Source organism: Hyperoodon ampullatus, assembly GCF_949752795.1.
Source record: "Hyperoodon ampullatus genome assembly, chromosome: 9".
In the NCBI taxonomy this organism is placed as follows: domain Eukaryota; kingdom Metazoa; phylum Chordata; class Mammalia; order Artiodactyla; family Ziphiidae; genus Hyperoodon; species Hyperoodon ampullatus.
This window is the reverse complement of record NC_136922.1, coordinates 1,777,909-1,801,183: the sequence shown is the minus strand read 5'-3', so window position 1 is coordinate 1,801,183 and position 23,275 is coordinate 1,777,909. Positions and strand designations below refer to the sequence as shown.

Here is a 23,275-nt window from a genome sequence, read left to right as displayed (position 1 = left end):
TCAGTGAACTTTCTTAGGGTCATTCAAAATATTTTACCCAAAAATATGCTACAAGTAAGGCATTTGGGGAAAGTATATTTTCTGTATTTAAGTAAAAATATTTCACTTAAGATTTTACCTTTTGAAGGAAATAGTGAATCACTTATTCATCATTCATTAATAAGTGGCGAATCATTATTTTTATTTGCAATAAAATTCACACAACATAAAACTTACCATCTTCACCATTTTTAAGTCTACAGTTCAGTAGTAGGTGCATTCAAATAGTTTTACAATCTCCGGAAATCTGTTTATCTTGCAAAACTGAACCTCTACACCCCTTAAACAACTCTCCTCCCCCTCCCCCCAGTTGCCGACGGTTCTAGGTATTTTTGCCCTAGGAATCTTTGCCACAAGCAGTTTTGCTGCACAACTAATTGACCGTAAGACAATTTTGCCATGAGAGATAAAATAACAAAATAAAATAAAAATCTAGATTAAAAAAATAAAATTAACAAAGACAATGCGACATGAACATGAACAGCAAAATTTTAAAAAGATTTTATTGTGAAAATGAAAATTAAAAAATATTGGAATACATTTAAAATATGTGTAGATTCATGGTTATAATTATATTCAGGCATGTCTTAGAGAAAGCAATGATACTTCCTTTCTCAAAGTTGATCATTAAGGATTCAGGATTTAATATTGGACATTAGCTATTCACAATATAAAAAAATGTGCTCTAAATCTCTTCTTATTTCCCTGGAAATAAAGGGAACAGATGAGGGATGCTGCTATTTCTTGTCAATATATGTAATGTACATACCTGGTAGCCCATATCCAGGCTACATTTAAAATGTTCCGTCACAAGCTCAGTCCTTATATTTCACCAAATAATCTAAGCCAGATTCTGTGCCAAATACCAAAATTCTGTCTGCATCATGTTCTGCACTAACAAATAGCAAAAAATGTTCACCATTTTCAAGAAACTTATACTCGTCAGGAATCACGTAACCATTTCTTTTTGGGGGGACAGGACGAGCTTGATTCTTCTTTTGCCTCCAACTTCTAATATTGCATGAAAAATCTGATAAAGACGGCAAGAGGGAACAAGATGTTGTGCCTAAATTAGCCAAAGGATCGATCCATCATGAATGCTCTTGAAGACTGTTGTGAATTACAGGCGTTTTAATTTTTATGGCAAAGCTGCCTTATGGCCGATTTATTGTGCAAGCGAAACTGCTTGGTACAAAGATGTTTGTGGCGAAATTACCAACAGGGCCTCTGCAACCACCATTCTGCTCTCTGTCTCTGTGAATCTGACTACTCAATGTACTCATAGAGGTGGAATCAGATAGTGTTTGTCTTTTCGTTACGGGCATCATGTCCTTCCGTTACAAGCGTAAGGTTCATCCATGTTATAGCATGTGTCAGAATTTCCTTCCTTTTTAAGGCTGTTAATATTCCAGGGTATGTAGAGACCACATTTTGTTGTCCATTTATCCACTGACAGACACTTGGTTTGCTTCAGCCTTTGTCAATAATGCTGCTACTAACATGGATATGTAAATACCTTGAGACTCTCCTGTCAGTTCGTTGGTTATACACCCAGAAGTGGAATTGCTAGATCATGCGGTAAGTCTATTTTTAACTTTTTTTTTTTTTTTTCGTTTTTTTTTTTTATTAGTTTCTGCTTTATAACAAAGTGAATCAGTCATACATATACATCTGTTCCCACATCCCCTCCCTCATGCATCTCCCTCCCTCCCACCCTCCCCATCCCACCCCTCCAGGCGGTCACAAAGCACCGAGCTGATCTCCCTGTGCTCTGCGGCTGCTTCCCACTATCTATCTACCTTACGTTTGGTAGTGTATATATGTCCATGCCTCTCTTTCCCTTTGTCACAGCTTACCCTTCCCCTTCCCCATATCCTCAAGTCCATTCTCAAGTAGGTCTGTGTCTTTATTCCCGTTTTACCCCTAGGTTCTTCATGACATTTTTTTTTTTTTTAAATTCCATATATATGTGTTAGCATACGGTATTTGTCTTTCTCTTTCTGACTTACTTCACTCTGTATGACAGACTCTAGGTCTATCCACCTCATTACAAATAGCTCAGTTTCGTTTCTTTTTATGGCTGAGTAATATTCCATTGTATATATGTGCCACATCTTCTTTATCCATTCATCCGATGATGGACACTTAGGTTGTTTCCAGCTCCGGGCTATTGTGAATAGAGCTGCAGTGAACATTTTGGTACATGTCTCTTTTTGAATTATGGTTTTCTCAGGGTATATGCCTAGTAGTGGGATTGCTGGGTCATATGGTAGTTCTATTTTTAGTTTTTTAAGGAACCTCCATACTGTTCTCCATAGTGGCTGTACCAATTCACATTCCCACCAGCAGTGCAAGAGTGTTCCCTTTTCTCCACACCCTCTCCAGCATTTATTGTTTCTAGATTTCTTGATGATGGCCATTCTGACTGGTGTGAGATGATATCTCATTGTAGTTTTGATTTGCATTTCTCTAATGATTAATGATGTTGAGCATTCTTTCATGTGTTTGTTGGCAGTCTGTATATCTTCTTTGGAGAAATGCCTATTTAAGTCTTCTGCCCATTTTTGGATTGGGTTGTTTGTTTTTTTGCTATTGAGCTGCATGAGCTGTTTATAAATTTTGGAGAGTAATCCTTTGTCAGCTGCTTCATTTGCAAATATTTTCTCCCATTCTGAGGGTTGTCTTTTGGTCTTGTTTATGGTTTCCTTTGCTGTGCAAAAGCTTTGAAGTTTCATTAGGTCCCATTTGTTTATTTTTGTTTTTATTTCCATTTCTCTAGGAGGTGGGTCCAAAAGGATCTTGCTGTGATTTATGTCATAGAGTGTTCTACCTATGTTTTCCTCTAGGAGTTTGATAGTTTCTGGCCTTACATTTAGGTCTTTAATCCATTTTGAGCTTATTTTTGTGTATGGTGTTAGGGAATGATCTAATCTCATACTTTTACATGTCCCTGTCCAGTTTTCCCAGCACCACTTATTGAAGAGGCTGTCCTTTCTCCACTGTACATTCCTGCCTCCTTTATCAAAGATAAGTTGGCCATATGTGCGTGGGTTTATCTCTGGGCTTTCTATCCTGATCCACTGATCTATCTTTCTGTTTTTATGCCAGTACCACACTGTCTTAATTACTGTAGCTTTGTAGTATAGTCTGAAGTCAGGCAGCCTGATTCCTCCAGCTCCGTTTTTCGTTCTCAAGATTGCTTTGGCTATTCGGGGTCTTTTGTTTTTCCAAACAAATTTTGAAATTTTTTGTTCTACTTCTGTGAAAAATGCCAGTGGTAGTTTGATAGGGATTGCATTGAATCTGTAGATTGCTTTGGGTAGTAGAGTCATTTTCACAATATTGATTCTTCCAATCCAGGAGCATGGTATATCTCTCCATCTATTTATATCATCCTTAATTTCTTTCATCAGTGTCTTATAATTTTCTGCATACAGGTCTTTTGTCTCCTTAGGTAGGTTTATTCCTAGATATTTTATTCTTTTTGTTGCAATGGTAAATGGGAGTGTTTTCTTGATTTCATTTTCAGATTTTTCATCATTAGTGTACAGGAATGCCAAGAGATTTCTGTGCATTAATTTTGTATCCTGCTACTTTACCAAATTCATTGATTAGCTCTAGTAGTTTTTCGGTAGCATCTTTAGGATTCTCTATGTATAGTATCATGTCATCTGCAAACAGTGACAGCTTTACTTCTTCTTTTCCAATTTGGATTCCTTTTATTTCCTTTTCTTCTCTGATTGCTGTGGCTAAAACTTCCAAAACTATGTTGAATAAGAGTGGTGAGAGTGGGCAGCCTTGTCTTGTTCCTGATCTTAGTGGAAATGGTTTCAGTTTTTCACCATTGAGGACAATGTTGGCTGTGGGTTTGTCATATATGGCCTTTATTATGTTGAGGAAAGTTCCCTCTATGCCTACTTTCTGCAGGGTTTTTATCATAAATGGGTGTTGAATTTTGTCGAAAGCTTTCTCTGCATCTATTGAGATGATCATATGGTTTTTCTCCTTCAACTTGTTAATATGGTGTATCACATTGATTGATTTGCGTATATTGAAGAATCCTTGCATTCCTGGAATAAACCCCACTTGATCATGGTGTATGATCCTTTTAATGTGCTGTTGGATTCTGTTTGCTAGTATTTTGTTGAGGATTTTTGCATCTATGTTCATCAGTGATATTGGCCTGTAGTTTTCTTTCTTTGTGACATCCTTGCCTGGTTTTGGTATCAAGGTGATGGTGGCCTCGTAGAATGAGTTTGGGAGTGTTCCTTCCTCTGATATTGTTTGGAAGAGTTTGAGAAGGATGGGTGTTAGCTCTTCTCTAAATGTTTGATAGAATTCGCCTGTGAAGCCATCTGGTCCTGGGCTTTTGTTTGATGGAAGATTTTTAATCACAGTTTCAATTTCAGTGCTTGTGATTGGTCTATTCATATTTTCTATTTCTTCCTGAGTCAGTCTTGGTAGGTTGTGCATTTCTAAGAATTTGTCCATTTCTTCCAGGTTGTCCATTTTATTGGCATAGAGTTGCTTATAGTAATCTCTCATGATCTTTTGTATTTCTGCAGTGTCAGTTGTTACTTCTCCTTTTTCATTTCTAATTCTACTGATTTGAGTCTTCTCCCTTCTTTTCTTGATGAGTCTGGCTAATGGTTTGTCAATTTTGTTTATCTTCTCAAAGAACCAGCTTTTAGTTTGGTTGATCTTTGCTATCGTTTCCTTCATTTCTTTTTCATTTATTTCTGATCTGATCTTTATGATTTCTTTCCTTCTGCTAACTTTGGGGTTTTTTTGTTCTTCTTTCTCTAATTGCTTTAGGTGCAGGGTCAGGTTGTTTACTCGAAATGTTTCCTGTTTCTTAAGGTGGGATTGTATTGCTATAAACTTCCCCCTTAGAACTGCTTTTGCTGCGTCCCATAGGTTTTGGGTCGTGGTGTCTCCATTGTCATTTGTTTCTAAGTATTTCTTAATTTCCTCTTTGATTTCTTCAGTGATCACTTCATTATTGAGTAGTGTATTGTTTAGCCTCCATGTGTTTGTATTTTTTACAGATCTTTTCCTGTAATTGATGTCTAGTCTCATAGCATTGTGGTCGGAAAAGATACTTGATACAATTTCAATTTTCTTAAATTTACCAAGGCTTGATTTGTGACCCAAGATATGATCTATCCTGGAGGATGTTCCATGAGCACTTGAGAAAAATGTGTATTCTGTTGTTTTTGGGTGGAATGTCCTATAAATATCAACTAAGTCCATCTTGTTTAATGTATCATTTAAAGCTTGTGTTTCCTTATTTATTTTCATTTTGGATGATCTGTCCATTGGTGAAAGTGGGGTGTTAAAGTCCCCTACTATGATTGTGTTACTGTCGATTTCCCCTTTTATGGCTGTTAGTATTTGCCTTATGTATTGAGGTGCTCCTATGTTGGGTGCATAAATATTTACAATTGTTATATCTTCTTCTTGGATCGATCCCTTTATCGTTATGTAGTGTCCTTCTTTGTCTCTTCTAATAGTCTTTATTTTAAAGTCTATTTTGTCTGATATAAGAATTGCTACTCCAGCTTTCTTTTGATTTCCATTTGCATGGAATATCTTTTTCCATCCCCTTACTTTCAATCTGTATGTGTCTCTAGGTCTGAAGTGGGTCTCTTGTAGACAGCATATATATGGGTCTTGTTTTTGTATCCATTCAGCCACTCTGTGTCTTTTGGTGGGAGCATTTAGTCCATTTACATTTAAGGTAATTATTGATATGTATGTTCCTATTCCCATTTCCTTAATGGCTTTGGGTTCGTTATTGTAGGTATAGTCCTTCTGTTGTGTTTCTTGCCTAGAGAAGTTCCTTTAGCATTTGTTGTAAAGCTGGTTTGGTGGTGCTGAACTCTCTCAGCTTTTGCTTGTCTGTAAACGTTTTAATTTCTCCATCAAATCTGAATGAGATCCTTGCTGGGTAGAGTAATCTTGGTTGCAGGTTTCTCTCCTTCATCACTTTAATTATGTCCTGCCACTCCCTTCTGGCTTGTAGAGTTTCTGCTGAGAGATCAGCTGTTAACCTGATGGGGATTCCCTTGTGTGTTATTTGTTGTTTTTCCCTTGCTGCTTTTAATATGATTTCTTTGTGTTTAATTTTTGACAGTTTGATTAATATGTGTCTTGGCGTATTTCTTCTTGGATTTATTCTGTATGGGACTCTCTGTGCCTCCTGGACTTGATTAACTATTTCCTTTCCCATATTAGGGAAGTTTTCAACTATAATCTCTTCAAATATTTTCTCAGTCCCTTTCTTTTTCTCTTCTTCTTCTGGAACCCCTATAATTCGAATGTTGGTGCGTTTAATGTTGTCCCAGAGGTCTCTGAGACTGTCCTCTGTTCTTTTCATTCTTTTTTCTTTATTTTGCTCTGCATCAGTTATTTCCACTATTTTATCTTCCACCTCACTTATCCGTTCTTCTGCCTCAGTTATTCTGCTATTGATCCCATCTAGAGTATTTTTCATTTCATTTATTGTGTTTTTAATCGATGCTTGATTCATCTTTAGTTCTTCTAGGTCCTTGTTAACTGTTTCTTGCATATTGTCTATTCTATTTCCAAGATTTTGGATCTGGGAAATAGAATCTTGGATCAGCTTTACTATCATTATTCTGAATTCTTTTTCAGGTAGACTGCCTATTACCTCTTCATTTGTTAGGTCTGGTAGGTTTTTATCTTGCTCCTTCACCTGCTGTGTGTTTTTCTGCTTTCTCATTTTGCTTATGTTACTGTGTTTGGGGTCTCCTTTTTGCAGGCTGCAGTTTCGTAGTTCCCGTTGTTTTTGGTGTCTGTCCCCAGTGGCTAAGGTTGTTTCAGTAGGTTGTGTAGGCTTCCTGGTGGGGGGGACTAATGCCTGTGTTCTGGTGGTTGAAGCTCGATCTTGTCTTTCTGGTGGACAGGTCCACGTCTGGTGGTGTGTTTTGGGGTGCCTGTGGCCTTATTATGTTTTTAGGTATCCTCTCTGCTAATGGGTGGGGTTGTGTTCCTGCCTTGCTAGTTGCTTGGCATAGGGTGACCAGCACTGTAGCTTGCTGGTCGTTGACTGAAGCTGGGTGCTGGTGTTGAGATGGAGATCCCTGGGAGATTTTCGCTGCTTGATATTATGTGGAGCTGGGAGGTCTCTTGTGGACCCGTGTCCTGAAGTTGGCTCTCCCACTTCAGAGGCACAGCACTAACTCCTGGCTGCAGCACCAAGAGCCTTTCATCCACCCGGCTCAGAATAACAGTGAGAAAAAGTAGAAAGAAATAATTAGTAGAAGAAAGAAAGAGAGATTGAAAGAAAGGAAGAAGGGAAGGAAGGAAGGAAGGAAGGAAGAAAGAAAGAAAGGAGGGAGGGAGGAAGGATGGAAAGAAAGGAGGGAGGGAGGGAGGAATGAAAGCAAAAGGAAGAGTGAATGGAAGAAGAGAGGGAGGGAGGGAGGAAGGAAAGAAAGAAAGAAAGACAGGAGGGAGGGAGGGAGGGAGGGAGGAAGGAAAGAAAAAGAAAGTGGAAAGAAGAAGGGTGGGAGGGAGAGAGGGATGGAGGAAAGAAAAAGAAAGAAGGAAAGGAGGAGCGGAGGGAGGGAGGGAGGAAGGTAAGGGAGGAAAAAAAGAAAGAGCAGGTAAAGTAAAATAGAATAAAGTATGAAATATAGTAGCGTTATTAAAATTAAAAAGTAATTATTGAAAAAAAACACGGACCGAAAGAACCCTGGGACATATGGTGGAAGCAAAGCTATACAGAGAGAATCTTACACAGAAGATTACACATACACATTCACAAAAAGAGAGCAGGGGGAAAAATCAAAAATCTTGCTCTCCAAGTCCACCTCCTCGATTTGGGATAATTCGTTGTAAAAAGAGGAAAAGGGCGAAAAGTCTGAAATCTTGCTAAGTCCACCTCCTTAATTTGAGATAATTCGTTGTAAAAAGAGGAAAAAAAAAGGGGGGGAAAGTCTTAAATCTTGTCCTCAAGGTCCACTTCCTCAATTTGGGATGATTCGCTGTCCATTCATGCACTCCACAGACGCAGGGCACATCAAATGGACCGTGGAGCTTTAATCCGCTGCCTCGGAGGCTGCACAGAGAGATTTCCCTGCCTCTGCTCTCACAGCTCCCGGGTCTCAGCCTTGGACCTGGCCCCGCCTCTGCGCGTAGGTCGCCGGAGGGCGTCCGTTCTTCGCTCAGACAGGACGGGTTTAAAGGAGCCGCTGATTCGGGGGCTCTGGCTCACTCAGGCAGAGGGGAGGGAGGGGAATGCCCTCTCCTCGCGCACCAGGCAACAAAAGGGAAAAAAGTCTCTTGCCTCTCCGGTAGCTCCAGACCCTTTCCCCGGACTCCCTCCGGGCTAGCACTAACCCCTTCAGGCTCTCTTCCTGCCGCCAGCCCCAGACCTCTCCCTGCGCTCCGACTGAAAGCCGATACCCGAGCCTCAGCTCCCAGCCCCGCCCGCCCCGGCGGCCGAGCAGACAAGTCTCTCGGGCTGGTGTGTGCCTGAGGGCACCGATCCTCTGTGCCAAAATCTCTCCGCTTTGCCCTCCACACCCCTGTTGCTGTGCTCTCCTCCGCTACTCCGAAGCTTTCCCCCTCCGCCACCTGCAGTCTCCGCCCTCGAAGGGGCTTGTAGTGTGTAGAAACCTTCCCTCCTTCACGGCTCCCTCCCACTGGTGCAGGTCCCGTCCATATCCTATTGTCTCTGTTTATTCTTTTTTTCTTTTGACCTACCCAGGTATGTGGGGAGTTTCTTGCCTTTTGGGGGGTCTGAGGTCTTCTGTCAGCGTTCAGTAGGTGTTCTGTTGGAGTTGTTCCACGTGTAGATGAATTTCTGATGTATCTGTGGGGAGGAAGGTGATCTCCGCGTCTTACTCTTCCGCCATCTTCCTCCGGCCTATTTTTAACTTTTTGAAAAACTGGAATACCATTCTCCATAGTGGCTGTACCATTTTACATTCCCACCAACGGTGCACAAAAGTTCCAATTTCTCACATCCTTGACCACATCTGTTATTTTCTGGGTTCTGTTGTTATTGTTGTTGTCGTTTTGAGAAGGACTCATCCTAACGGGTGTGAGGTGGTGTCTCATTTTGGTTTAGACTTGCATTTCCCTAATGTTAAGTGATGTTGAACATCTTTTCATGTGCTCACTAGCTCTTTGTGTATTTTCTTTAGAGAAATCACTATTCAAGTCCTTTGCCCTTTTTTAATCAGGTTGTTTATTTTTTGCTGTTGAGTTATAGGAGTTCTTTATATATACTGGATATTAACCCTTTATCAGACATATGATTTGCAAGTATTTTCTCCCATTTTATATGTTGTCTTTTACTCCATTGGTTGTGTCTTTTGAGGCACAGAAGTAAAAGCTTCACGGAGACTAAAACTGTGAACTTGGCTGGGCAGTAAATCAAATGTTTCTAAACATGAAGGTCAATTAACCACAGTGAACCCAGATCAGGCGAGGCTGAGGTGGGGATGGAGGTTCAAGACAAGACGGGGCTTGGGGAGAAGGTCTAACCTGGTCCAGGGTTCTGAGGCTGAATGATGCCTCAAAGAAAGGAACTAGTGGCTTTTCCATTTTAAATGTGAAATGTTGATTTCTATTCTAAAACCCACTTTTCTGATTGTTGATTACCAAAGTGATTGGAAAGAAGCATGAAAATTCTTGGATAGAAAGAAGCAAAATGTAAAGGTAGGAAAAATAATGGTCACAATTTAGCGAATTCCCTTTATAATGAGAAACATATGAACTGTTGACATGATTGATAGGCAAAAACAAAGTGACGAAAGGACAAAGAATGAGGTAAGACCGGCGTATTTAAACAGTGGATATTTAAACCGTGCGACTCTGTAACACAAAGCCTAGCTTTTAATTTCCTGTGTCACTAAAATGTCAACGTGTAGAATAGCCAGCTCGCTTTTCATTTTGATTTTTATCAAAGACGCCTCCCTAAAACGTCGCACTCTAACAACAGCTAAAAATACGCAAGAATCGAATCTTCTTCCAACAAACACTGGCTTCTTTAGCTGGAAGTGTCAGGGAGAAAACGATCCAGAACAAAAGGTTGGCACGAAACAGCAAAAATAGCTCCTGGTTCCTTTCTCTGCAAACGCTCGTCATGGAGGAACTGCCACCTCCACCCAAGGAAGTCCCTTGGCCGCACGACTGTTTTCACAGCCTCTGTGATGAGCCCCACAGTCTCACAGGGATGTTTGTTTTGGCGAAGGAGCCGGACGTCCACTAAACACACTGCAGCCCTCATCTTCTTCGCTGCTTCCAGGGGAAAAGGAAACATCCCGACACCAGAGGTGACATCCTCAGCCTTTCCGCTTCCCCCAACACTTTTTAATGTTTTTTTATTGTGGCAAAAGTCACAGAATATAAAACATACTATTTTAACCCTCTTTAACTGTACAGTTCAGTGGCACTAAGTACATTCACACTGCTGTGCAACTCTCACCATCATCCACCTCCTGAATTTTTCACCTTCCTAAACTGAAACTCTCTCCCCATACATGATGGAATATTACCCCCAACATTTTTAAAAAGATCATTCTGTACCGTAATACATTTTGTGTTTGCTTTCCCATATTTTAGGATATAAACAAAACCTATACTTGGCTGTTTATTACAAAAACAATTAGTGTAAATCCATTATTTAGTTTTGCCGTAGTCTGTTTATGCACTAAACAGGCAGATATACTTTATATTCGGAACCCTTGAAGGCTAAGCGAACATTATTTTTTGAAATATAAACGCAAAGGCAGTTTGGCTACGTCCAAAAGGACTTTACACACCCCTTCATTTCTGTCAAGACTTTTGAAGTCTCATAACATACTGTATGAGCAGATAAACAGACTTCTGTTAATTGCGGGGAACCAGCAAATAGAGGAGGCATCTCAAAAAATCAGCAGATATCCACCTTTGAGCCATATTGGTTGATCTATTTTCAGTGTTTGGCCATGGCTTCAGTAAAGACTTCACACATCATCTCTTTTACTATGAGTTTAATATGGGTTTCAGACTTATATATGGGTCAGGTTTATATACTTCTGGCCCTGGTGGGTCAGGTGAAATGAATCCTGTTTATCCAGCAGTTTCTACCCAGAGAACAGGATTACACAAGGACAGCCTTTCCCATCAGTCACTTGCCAGTTTGGTTTAATTTCCTTGCCAAAGGGCACGTATGGAGGTGAACTGATTCTATCCTGATTCTGCCAGATATTTCAACTGTAGCATCACTTCCATGACAAGCAGAGTGGGCCGCTGAGAAAGGGTCCCGGGAACTCCGAGCACTCGGAAACTGCTTCGCTGAAGCATCCAGAGAGTGCAGTGCACAATGGAGCATGATACATGCTCCCTTCAAGAAGATCTTTAGAATGGTTTTCATCTTTGAGGTTTGGTTCTCCAACAGCAAACACGTGACTTCCTTGCCAATGGTGAGTCAATAAGTGAGCTCTGGCGTTTCAAATGCTCCATCCATTTGAGAATCTCTGCATCAGAGGTGACCACGTAGCACAGGAGGAAGATACCTCAGCACCTGCCGTCCCCCCACACCGCCCGTCCCCGCTACTGCAGAGCCTGCAGAGCCTGCAACGTGGGATTCCAGTCTGCACATCCCACTCCAGCACAGAGCCCCCCGACGGCCTCACGGTTCCCTCTGACCCCACTGAGCGCCCATGCAGGAGAGCTCCCTGCAGGAGGAACGCCCGAGGGCCCTGGGATACACTCTGACCTCACTTCCCCTCGGCGAACCTTGGTGTCCTCACCGTCCAACGAAGGTAAGAACAGCGCCGACTTCATGAGACGTTGTAAAGATGACGTTAAATGCGATGATGTACGTGAGGTCTGAGCATTGCAGCTGAAACACAGCAAGTACTGAACCAGTGTTGGTCTTTATCATTGTTTCATGTGACCTTGGGGCCAGTTGGCTGAGGACGGGACCTCTCTGCCCAGGAGCCACAGAAAGGTTTTGTGCCGGTGAGCGGATCGCTGCATGTGGTCAGTATGGCACCACGGCCTTTCGCCCTCAGCTGGTTTAACATTAAACGCTCCTAGCTGGGCTGGACAATGTTTCTCCACTAGGACTTGACCCGTGATCCAATGTACCACGCACCAGGAAGGAAGTTAGGAGTGACGCCTTCACCCAGTCTAGCCGCTGGCCCCCGACCGGATCAATGCTGATCATTTTCCGGGGATGGGGATCAGGTGGAATCGTGAAAAGCAACAGTGCACGTGGCAGCTTCCCGTGGGATCGGCTGCTGCCGCTGTATTGAACCCCATGCCACAATCTCCGCAGACAAGGGCCATTCTCTGGTATTCCGGGGGCACACAATTTCTGCACCAATTAAATATTAAGAGCTTTGAAAAGACTGTGTGTTATTTGTCCTTGAACTCTTTATGGCCAAGAAAACTGCTTTGCACATATACAGAAACTCAGTATCCCTTTGTTATGGACTGAATTCTGTCTCCACAAAATCCGTATGTTGAAGTCCTAACCCTTAGGGCCTCGGAATGTGACTGCATTTGGAGATGGAGCCTTTAAAGAGGAGATCAAGTCAAAATGACGCCATTGGGGTGGCCCCTAACCCAATATGACTGGTGTCCTTATAGAAGAGGAAGAGACAGTGAGAACACACACACACACACACACACACACACACGGAGGGAAGGCCACGTGAGGACACAGCAGGAAGATGGCCATCTACAGGCCACGAGAGAGGCATAAGGAGACCATTCACGGGGAAGTGTACTTTCCACATATGGAAAGCAGTGTCACACACACGTGTACGTTATCATTCTGAAGAAACGTGGTTGAGAGGCTTTGGAAGACCAAACGGACTGAGGGGCATCTAACAGGATATACGGATCAAAAGAAAGGAAAACGTGGGCTGCAGAAAAAGACGGAACAGAAGAAGCGGAAAGGGGACGGGAGAGAAGAAACCGAGAGCCTGGCTGCGCTGGCCATCCATCCGCACCCTCTGGGCGTGTCCCTGCACCCACAGAATAGATGAGCAGCGGGGGCACTGGAGGGCGGGCCCAGCGTCGGCCACACCCCTGCCGGCCCCGCCCCGCCCCGTCAGCCCGCTGCTCTCGAGGCCCTTTGGGCAGTGATGTCTGTGCCACGTGCCGCGCTCGGCTCTTCCTGCGATGGACGCGGAAGCAGCGACGGACCCTTCGCATCTCAGAGGGCCGCCCATTCCTCAAGGACCCCTCGCAGCAGCTGCTCTGGTCTCACCCCGCCCACCTGCCGCCCGCCCCCCACGGTCCCTGCACGTGCTTCCGCCCACAGCACGAGGTCGTTTCCAGCTCCGCAACTGCTCTTAGCTCCCGTCCCTCAGGGACGAGCGAATGAATCCTGCAGGCACGGTCCAGAGGAGCGGCCCTCCCTACACTGGCTCTGGAGCAAAGCCATTCTTCAGCTGTTTCCACATAAATTCTGACACCGGTGTTTTCACCTCGACGGGATCCATCAATAGGTGCTTGATACATGAATGATGCACATATGAACGAAGTTAATATAAACGTTTACTGATGGGACGGCTTGGTGGGAGACACTGGGGAGAGGTTAGCGAATAAAGAAGCAAAACCTCCTGGCCCGGGCGGACGGGTTAGCAGCTACAAGAAAAACGGAACAGGGGAAGGATGCAGAGAGTGACCGAGGGCAGAGGGTCTCGGAAGGGACGGGGCAGGGAGCACGGGAGGGCCCGTGGGGAGGGCTGAGAGCCCAGGCAGCGGCTGGCCCAGAGCACGGGGGCCCAGGGGGAGGTGAAGCCCCCGAGGCTTCAAGAAAAGACAGGATCCTCCTCCTGTTGTGTCGAGTGTGGGATAAAGAGGCGGCCGAGGGGGAGGGACAGGAGCAGATGCAGGGACCAGTGAGCAGTTGTGTCCTGGGACCGCACCAGGGCCCCGGGAGCGCGGGGCGGGGGCGGTAGGGCATGGTGGGAGGACCTGGATTCGGATCAGGATTCCCTGACAGGTGGGGTGTAACTTGTGAGAGAGAGAGAGGGTGCGCCCTGTGCATCCGAGACCGTGTACCCTTCATCCCTCACATGGGGTGGGGTCCGGGGGGGCCTCCCCCCACCCAGCCTCGTCTGATGCCCAAGGCGAATTGCAGGACCACTCCTCTCTGCTGAGCCCCGTCCACCTCAGCTCCGCCCTTCTCAGCCCGGCCCTGCAGGAAGCCGCCATGCCAGCCGTAGCCAAAAGTCTTTCATTATTATGAAAAATAAATTCTAAAAAGTCTCCAAGCATCAACCACCTTTCCAGAAACAAAAGAACCACCACCAAGAGGTGTGTGATAGGAAACAGAGCGGACCTCACCCCAGGAGGCGCAGGGGTGATAAGCAATGACTACAAAGTCAGAATCACTTCGACCTCAGCACCTTCTGGATGTTCGTTCCAATAAGCAAAAAATATCAGTCCTAACGGGAGAGGAGACAGGATCTGGTCCCGCTGGCCGCATGGCCTGATCACCCCCGGTCCACAGCCCTGCTCCCTGCACATTCCCTGGAGCCAGGGCCACCAGGGCTGCTGCACTGCCTTCCTCCTGCTCTGGCCCGGGAGGCAGAGAGGGTCAGGAACAGGCCAGCAGGACCAGAGACACGGCCACAGAAGTCCACCTTGACCAGGGCCACGTGCACACCCCCGTTCTTGATGAAACGTGTCTTTGGGAGTCCGGACAGCAGAGTTTTATGATGACCTAACTCTCGGGAAGATCCAGAAAATGGAACTTGCAAGTAGTAGTGCTTTCCGCTAAATTCCCAACATTCCCAAGTTATCCGACTTATTTACACAGTAGGAGACAGTGTGTCCTTATGTGTACATTGTACTGAGATATTACAGTAATGAATATCAATTCGTGTTTTCAAGTGCAGGGCCTTGCGTATAGCAGCTGTTCAAAAATATCTGTTGACTACGCAAGCATATATTTCATAGAAAGTTCCATTTTGGCTTATACTAATAACTGATCATAACACGCCTCCGTCATCTCTCATTATAATAGCCGACATCATGAGCTATTTTCGTCTCAATGCAATAAACTGGAGATAATATACAAATGCACTGTCATGTTGGAATTATCTGGAGCTGAATGTAACGAACACAATAATTCAAATAAAATGGGACAAAAGAATGCCTCAATAACTCAAATATTTTTTGAATTACTTCTACTTACAATAAAAAAAGATGCACAGCTGTAACTGCCACAAAAGCAGGTGTATAACAACTGGATATTGACTGAATAAATTAATGGCTAGCTGTTTATTCCATATCTGTGGACGATGACAGCTAAAATTAGACACAGCATTGTCTAGCAGACTTCCACAAGTTACTTTTAATCAACGGACAGAGATAAAAAGTGGAATAAGCCGCTCGTTAACCTGACAGGGGTCCTACAAATGCGATGTGGGCCGATGCGGTTCACGGGATTTTCTGTCTTTAATGGGTGAATTGAGTCCCCTGAGGAAGGATGACTTGACAGTATTCTAGTCTCTTCGTCTCAAACAGGGGCTCCAAAGGGATGACCAACTGCTTCCTCCTCCACAATCCTCCGAAGGTGTGGACTAGTGAGCAGGCTGTTTGAGCTTTGTGCCCAGAGGGGAAAATGCCACCAAGAGAAGGAGGCATCCTTGAACAGAATAAGCCTGCTCCAGGGGCTTGGCAACTTTTCATTATACATTTGGTGTTTTTAGCAATAAAGAGTTTGATCTTTAACTACAACCTTCCACTTGGTTCATGCAGGACCCTGGCCGGGCCCCCCGCACCCTGGCCTCTCCACTCCCCAGGGCCCTGGGGCCAGCTCTCACCTCCACTCCACGGTACAGTCTGCACACCTAAGAAAACAAGTCTCAGAAGTGGAGCAACTTGCCTAGATCATGTTCCCAGGAATGACAGAGCTGCTGGCATCTGAATCCAGGAAGCGGCTCCAGGGGCGTTGCTCTGACCTCTACCCCGTGTACCTGGGGAGGCTGCTTTGATCGTCCCCATTTTGTAGAGGAGGAAACTGAGGACCAGCGAGTGAGTGGAGGGCTGTCCACCCGGGCCCCTGTGTCCTGAGCCCCTATTCATGATCTGAATGCTGACCCCCATGCTGATCCAAGAGCAGCCCAAGGGGGAGAGATGTGTGCAAATGACAGGAAGGCAAGTCTCCTTGGGGTCCGTGGCTAAGACTTGTATAAAGGGGGCTCTGACACAAACACAGATGCAGCAAGCCCTTGTGCAGGGCTAAGGACAAGGCAAGGGGTCATCTCAGCATGGAGCAAGGTGGGGAGAGGACAGTGTGGCCCCTCCAAGATGAAAGAGGGAGAAAGATCCCATCTGGAACAGGCAATTCCTCTGTCCTTTTTCCCAGGTCCCAGTGAGAAGTGGGACCTACTCATTTATCTTAATATATAGCTTTAGGCCTCAGCTAACGGTGCAGGGTGGTGGTAACTTTTCTGCCAAAGAATCTCTCCAGATCTGTTAAAAATATTTATACTGAGTAGACCTGCTACTTTCACATCTGATTAGTCCAAATTCTGGGCGGGCAGATGGGGCAGGTAGAGGTCGGTGGGGTGGTGGTTCTCAAAGTGGGGCTTGTCTGGGAACTTGCTGAACCCCGAGTTCTCAGGCCTGGTGGCCCCAGACCTACTGAATCAGAAACCCTCAGTGTGGAGCCAAGGTAAATGTGCTTTCACAAGCCCCTTGGGGGGATTCTGATGCTCACTCAAGCTTGAAAAATACTGACTTAGCACATGGTGCCCTAATGTATAGATCATTCCTGTCTGAACGTTCCAGGTAATTAAAACTTCATTCAAGGCTCTGGGGCGAGAGGTGAAGGTCTGAGGCAGAGAGCAGTTCCACCTTTTTCTGAAAATGGCACGTGGCTTCCCTTGTCTCACTGACCCCTCTGTAGAAGGGCTGGTACAAGGATGCCACCCATTTCTCTCACTGGCTCAAACGCCTCTGGAAAAATCTTCTTGAAAAGTAGTTTTAGAAATAACAAATACTCAAATCATGAGTACATAAGCAGGTTGCAAATTCTGAGACAAAGATTACAGTTTTTAAAAGTTTCAGATGACCTGGAAGATGGCTGAAATTATTTTGCCTTTCAGACCTGAAAAAGTAAATAGAGTCGCCCCTCAGGCTCAGTGGGAGATGTTTCCAGGACCCCTTCAGATACCGAGATCCTCAGACGCTGAGGCCCTTCTATAAAATGGGGCAGTATTTGCACATAATCTACTCATGCTCTCCTGTGTACTTTAAATCATCTCTAGGTGACTTATCATACTTAATACAATGTAAATGCTATGTAGATAGTTGCCAGCAAACAGCACATTCAAGTTTTGCTTTCTGACATTTTCTGGAATTTTTTTTTTTTTTCTGATTCTTTTTGATCCATGGCTGGTTGAATCTGAGGATGGGGAAACCCACAGATAGGAAGGGGCTACTGTACTGAATTTTTAATACTAGTTGATAAGAAAAAAGTCTTTTAAAAGAAGAAAATCTAAGCATTCCCATGTTCCTATAAACTAGTCACGGCCTTGAAACTAATCCTTTCCTCCTGATTCAGGATATTCGTGTTAGTAACAGTCGCATATACATAAGGCTTTCCAAACAAACATCTTATCTTTATATGGGAGGAAGCTCAGGAAGAAGGAATTGACGTTCTTCCCCACCGACGACGACAATACATTTTTGGGTTCCTTTCCCAGAAATCAGTAAATAACAAAATACCTTTCATTTAGAAAAGAAAAAAAAAAAAAGCACGGTCATAGCAAATGCTTAAATCTAATCCATATGCCATTCATATTCTTAAAAAAGGAGATGGCTGCTGTGAGTCAATTTCTCCACTCATTCTGTGCCAAATAAAACGGATTTCAGTAAAGAAGCTTTTATTGCCTCAGAGGGAGCTCTATTCATTCTGCAGTGTATACAGTACTATTTATTTTTCATTCAGAATTCCCAATTCTCTACTTAATATACATTTTCCCACTCAAGCCGACTTTATCCACTCTGGATAAGCACATAAAAATCTGAAAAACATAACTTCTCTGGATAGAAGGAATTTTTTAAAGTGCTGATACAGCACAGCAAAGGACACCATAAACAAAACGAGAAGACAACCTATGAACTGGGAGAAAACATTTGCAAATGGTGCAGCTGACAAGGGCTTAATTTCTAAAATATACCAACATCTCCTACAATTCAATACCAAGAGACAAACAACCCAATCGAAAAATGGGCAGAAGACCTAAATAGACATTTCTCCAAAGAAGACAGATGGCCAACAGGCACATGGAAAGATGCTCAATATCTCTAATTATTAGAGAAATGCAAATCAAAACTACAATGAGCTATCACCTCACACTGGTCAGAATGGCCATCATTAAAAAGTCTACAAACAATGAATGCTGGAGAGGGTGCAGAGAAAAGGGGGAAACCCTCCTGCACTGTTGGTGGGAATGTAAATTGGTGCAGCTACCATATGATCCAGCAATCCCACTTTGGGGCATATGTCCGGAGAAAAACAAGGTTCGAAAGGATACATGCACCCCAATGTTCATTGCAGCACTGTTTAGAATAGCCGAGACATGGAAGCAACCTAAATGTCCATCGACAGATGAACAGATAAGGATGTGGTACATATATACAATGGAATACTACTCAGCTGTAAAAAAAGAATGAAATAACGCCATTTGCAGCAACATGAATGGACCTAGAGATGATCACACTAAGTGAAGTAAGTCAGAAAGAGAAAGACAAATACCATATGATATCACTTATATGTGGAATCTAAAATAGGACACAAATGAACTTATCTACAAAATAAAAACAGATTCACAGACATAGAGAACAAGACTTGTGGTTGCCAAGGGGGTGGGGGGTCAGGAAGGGATGGATGGGGAGTTTGGGATGAGCAGACGCAAACTATTATACATAGAATGGATATACGACAAGGGCCTACTGTAGAGCACAGGGAACTATAGTCAATATCCTGTGATAAACTGTAATGGAAATGAATATGAAAAAGAATATATGTGCATATATATATATATATATATGTATATATATATATATATATATAAAACTGAGTCATTGCTATACAGCAGAAATTAAACACAACATTGTAAATCAACTATACTTCAATAAAATTTTTAAAAATACCGATGCAGTGTAGCATCTACATTCTATAACATTAGGCAAATGCAATTCTTTTGAAATAAGGCTTAAATTATACTGATATTGGAACTCACACTTTTCACCACTAAAGAAATACCCCTCCCCATCAAAAGCAACAAGACACCCCCAGAGGTAGGCGGTTGAAAATTGCTAAATGCTGTAAGAATGCTCTGCGTCATGAGAAAGTTCAAAATCTAACTCCCCACAAAATAAGGGGTGAAACGCACTGCAGACCCCCCGGGAAGCAGCTCTGTGTTCGTGAGTCTGTGCTGTTTAGTTGGGCATGCATACAGCCAAACAATGCCAGTTTGGTTTGTGCCTACATTTCTTTTATCAAAAGACAGTGAAAATATGATGGAAAACTCAAAATAAATTAGTACTATTAGAAAACTTTAAAAAACATAAAAATCAAAAGTTTTCTTGTAAAATGCATTGCATTACAGGCTTTTCAGACAGACTGTGAGGACTGTGGATGGAAAGACTGTTAGATGGGAACAGGGGTGTCTCTAGACCAGGGATAAAGAACACCCCTGGAGGGATTGAGAAAGGTGACCGATGGACAGACAGATACACGGACAGACAGACGACCAGGCCGGAAAGGAAAGGAAGTGAGGTGTCATGACACTGCCACGGAGCCACTAACGTGACTGCTAACCACGATACAGGGGCCAAGCCTCTCGTCTGAAAGGTACAGACGTGGTTTCTAAGTTATTTTAAGGAAAGTCAGTTTATGAATAAGCACAAAAGGGCCGGGCCTCAAGCCCAGCAGGGCGTAATGCTATGGACCCCATGAAGCAGACACGGGCCAGCCAAGCAACACCACAGAAGGAGAAAAGTGTCAGGAGAGTCAGCTCCTGCTGGAGGACAGCTGGCTTAAAGGGGCTCCACATAGATGTTTCTCTTTGTGGGGTGGTCTCTGCCCAGGAGGCTGCCAGGCAAGTCGCCGGGAACCATCTCAGTTCAGGGAGGAATAGTGGGTCCTTCTCGTTACACTGCAGGCTGATCCACATCTCAGGGTCTCTGTGGAGAACTCCTGTTGCTGCCCAGGAGACCCTGGCTTCTAAAAGCACCCAGAGCACATCGTCCGTCCTGGCCACCCTTGGGTGTCATCCTTGTCACATATCTCTAATCATTAGAGAAATGCAAATCATATGTCCCATCCAAATAATTTTTTTCAGTGTCACATTTTAAGCCAGAAAAACTGTCAAAGAGTGTCCTGGCCTCTGGAAAATGAGGGCCTGGTATGTCAAATAGTGTTTCAAGGCCAATCATCAGGCGGATGAAGGAAGAAGCCCAGAGTAAGAGGCCAGCCGCTAGGGACGCTGGCTCTGCCGGGTCACCACGGGCCAGTCACGTGCAAAGCCATTCCTCTGCTCTGAAGGCTCCACAGATACAAGGCCTCCCTAAATAGATGTCACGTCACATAGAAACCAACTTCACGTGCAAACAAACACCTTCTCAGCTGTCCTGTGAACACGGTTTATTTGGGCACCTATATTGTATCACGTGTCATCCCCATCTTACACACACTCCAGATTTCTTACAGTGCCTGCAATTTTCTCATTAAGCAAGGGTGCCCCACATTTCAAAGCTCAAGATAAAATAAATGTTAATCAACAAGCCTAAGCCTTTAAGGGCTGAAGGCACAAAAATAGTTTCCGATCTTCCCTAAACGAAGCGATGCGGCATCTCACCTTGACTTCTGAATAAAGCTTAACTTTTCACCCTGAACCATGTCGCTGCTAAAGCCACAAGCTTGAAGGATGACAGGGCGCACAGGCACCTTCCAGAGAATTCACGGGTTCATGTAGCAGGGGCCCTGGTCCTGAGTGGCGCCCTCTCCCTACCTTTTCCGACGTCTTGTCTTGCACGGGTGGTCCCGCGCTGGGCAGGGACGGAGGGGGCGGCGCTCGGCGCTTCTTCAGGTCTGACTTGACCGACACCCCTGAGATGTTGCCAAGGGAAAGCGATGGACCCAGTGTAGTGGAACGGGGATTCACGGACGGGGAGTTTGGGGTCGTCAAGCAGCCCTGTCGGGGGAAGAGGCAAACAGAAAACCTCATCACTCTGAGATGCTTCTCGGTGTACGAATGCTCAGACACCAAAGCCGAGCGCCCACCACCCACCTGAACTTCTCCCATCATCATGTCCACGGACAGCTTGAATGGCTGGAACAAAACTCTTATTTTCACTCTCCTGGGAAAATGATCACAGACCCCATGGCAGGACACACCTCCTGGTGGGAGGTTTATTTTCCTAATCATGAAGGAAACAGCAGACTTTTTAAACCTCTAAGAGGAATTCTCACCAGCTAGAATCATGGAAGATTCTCAAGCCCCCTGCAGTGGTGAATTAACCTCCTTCAATTTTTAACCTGTCATCAGAGTGAGCACTTAGATGCTGAAAAGAGGAAGGAACAGATCAAGAAGTATATTTCTGCTGGAGAAGAAGCCTGTCTCTGCCATCTCGAGAAGTACTTCACCCGCTGCCAGGGAGGGGCTTAGGTTTCTTCTAACTTTGAGAAGTTTCAAACAAGTGGCCGGGTAGTATAAACAGCCTGCTGTGAAGACCTGACGTGACCACTAAATGCAGTACTTCATGACAGATCCCTAATGAACTGAAAATAAATTCAACCTAACACACTAATTAATTGTTCCCAGGGAGCAAGGTCTATATCCAGGGAGCAGACTAAAGGCACATAGATATTTTTCCAGTTTTTCCTCCTAGGTCCTGCTTAAGTAGAATCACATGAGTGTTAGTGCAGGAAGGGCATTTAGAGAACTCGCAGTCTAATTCGAAATTAAAACCCAAATGGAGCCTACCCCTTGCCCTGCTGTGCCCTCCGCCCTGCCCCATTCCTCCCCAGCACTGGTGTCCCAGCCCGGTGCAGTCCACACCGATGCCAGTGCAGTGTAGTGGTCAGCCCACAGATGAGGGGGACACACTGTCTGGAGTCAATTCCTGGCTTTGCCGCTGATTAGCTGTGTGACCTTGGGCAGGTTTCTTAATTTCTCTCTGCCTCAGTTTATCTCCTGTAAAATTGAGGTCAATAACAGCACCTACATCACAAAGAAATCGTGAGAACTGAATGGGTTACAACAGATGAAAGAGCCTTTGAGAGTTCTAGGCACAAAGTAAGCATCTGATATGTGCTATTACAGTTATCATGTAAATGTGAGCCCCATGAGGACAACCATTATTCCCTGTTTGCACCCATGGCCGTGTCCCTGGCTCCTAGCACCTCCTGGTACGCGGAGGGCCCCTGAGTCCACATTTGCAGAAATGAGTGGGTTCTGCCCTCACGTTTCACACAATGAACTTGTGGGTGAGCTTCCATCTGAACCATTGGTTCACCATATTTGAAACAAATACAGACAGGAAACTCGTCACATTCAGCAACAGCCCCGCATTACCTGCCCTCAGCCTCAAATTCTATTCTGTTCTGCCAATTATACAATCATTCAGTTTCCTGAGAAGATTTTTGAGACTCAGATTTTCTTCTTTTTTTTTTTTTAGGTGGTTTTTATTTTTATTTTTAACATCATTATTGGAGTATAATTGCTTTACAATGGTGTGTTAGTTTCTGCTTTATAACAAAGTGAATCAGCTATATGTATACATATATCACCATATCTCCTCCCTCTTGCATCTCCCTCCCTCCCACCTTCCCTATCCCACCCCTCTAGGTAGTCACAAAGCACCGAGATGATCTCCCTGTGCTATGCGGCTGCTCCCCACTAGCTATCTATTTTATGTTTGGTAATGTATATATGTCCATGCCACTCTCTCACTTTGTCCCAGCTTACCCTTCCCCCTCCCCGTGTCCTCAAGTCCATTCTCTACATCTGCATCTTTATTCCTGTCCTGCCCCTAGGTTCTTCATAACCTTTTTTTTTTTTTTAGATTCCATATATATGTGTTAGCATACGGTATTTGTTTTTCTCTTACTTCGTTCTGTATGACAGACTCTAGGTCCATCCACCTCACTACAGATAACTCAATTTCATTTCCTTTCATGGCTGAGTAATATTCCATTGTATATATGTGCCACATCTTCTTTATCCATGAGACT

At 44.1% G+C, this 23,275-nt stretch overlaps 1 protein-coding gene across 2 annotated transcripts in view; it reads right to left on the bottom strand.

The window, feature by feature from the left end:
- COBL (cordon-bleu WH2 repeat protein) overlaps positions 1-23,275 on the bottom strand; it is a gene marked incomplete at both ends in the record, with an annotated part of 262,009 nt that overhangs the window by 99,483 nt on the left and 139,251 nt on the right. For both annotated transcript variants that reach the window (XM_079710932.1, XM_079710933.1), the window contains one exon: positions 21,051-21,233. In XM_079710932.1, the coding sequence (XP_079567058.1) occupies positions 21,051-21,233 (183 nt within the window). The remainder of the gene's footprint in view (positions 1-21,050; positions 21,234-23,275) is intronic.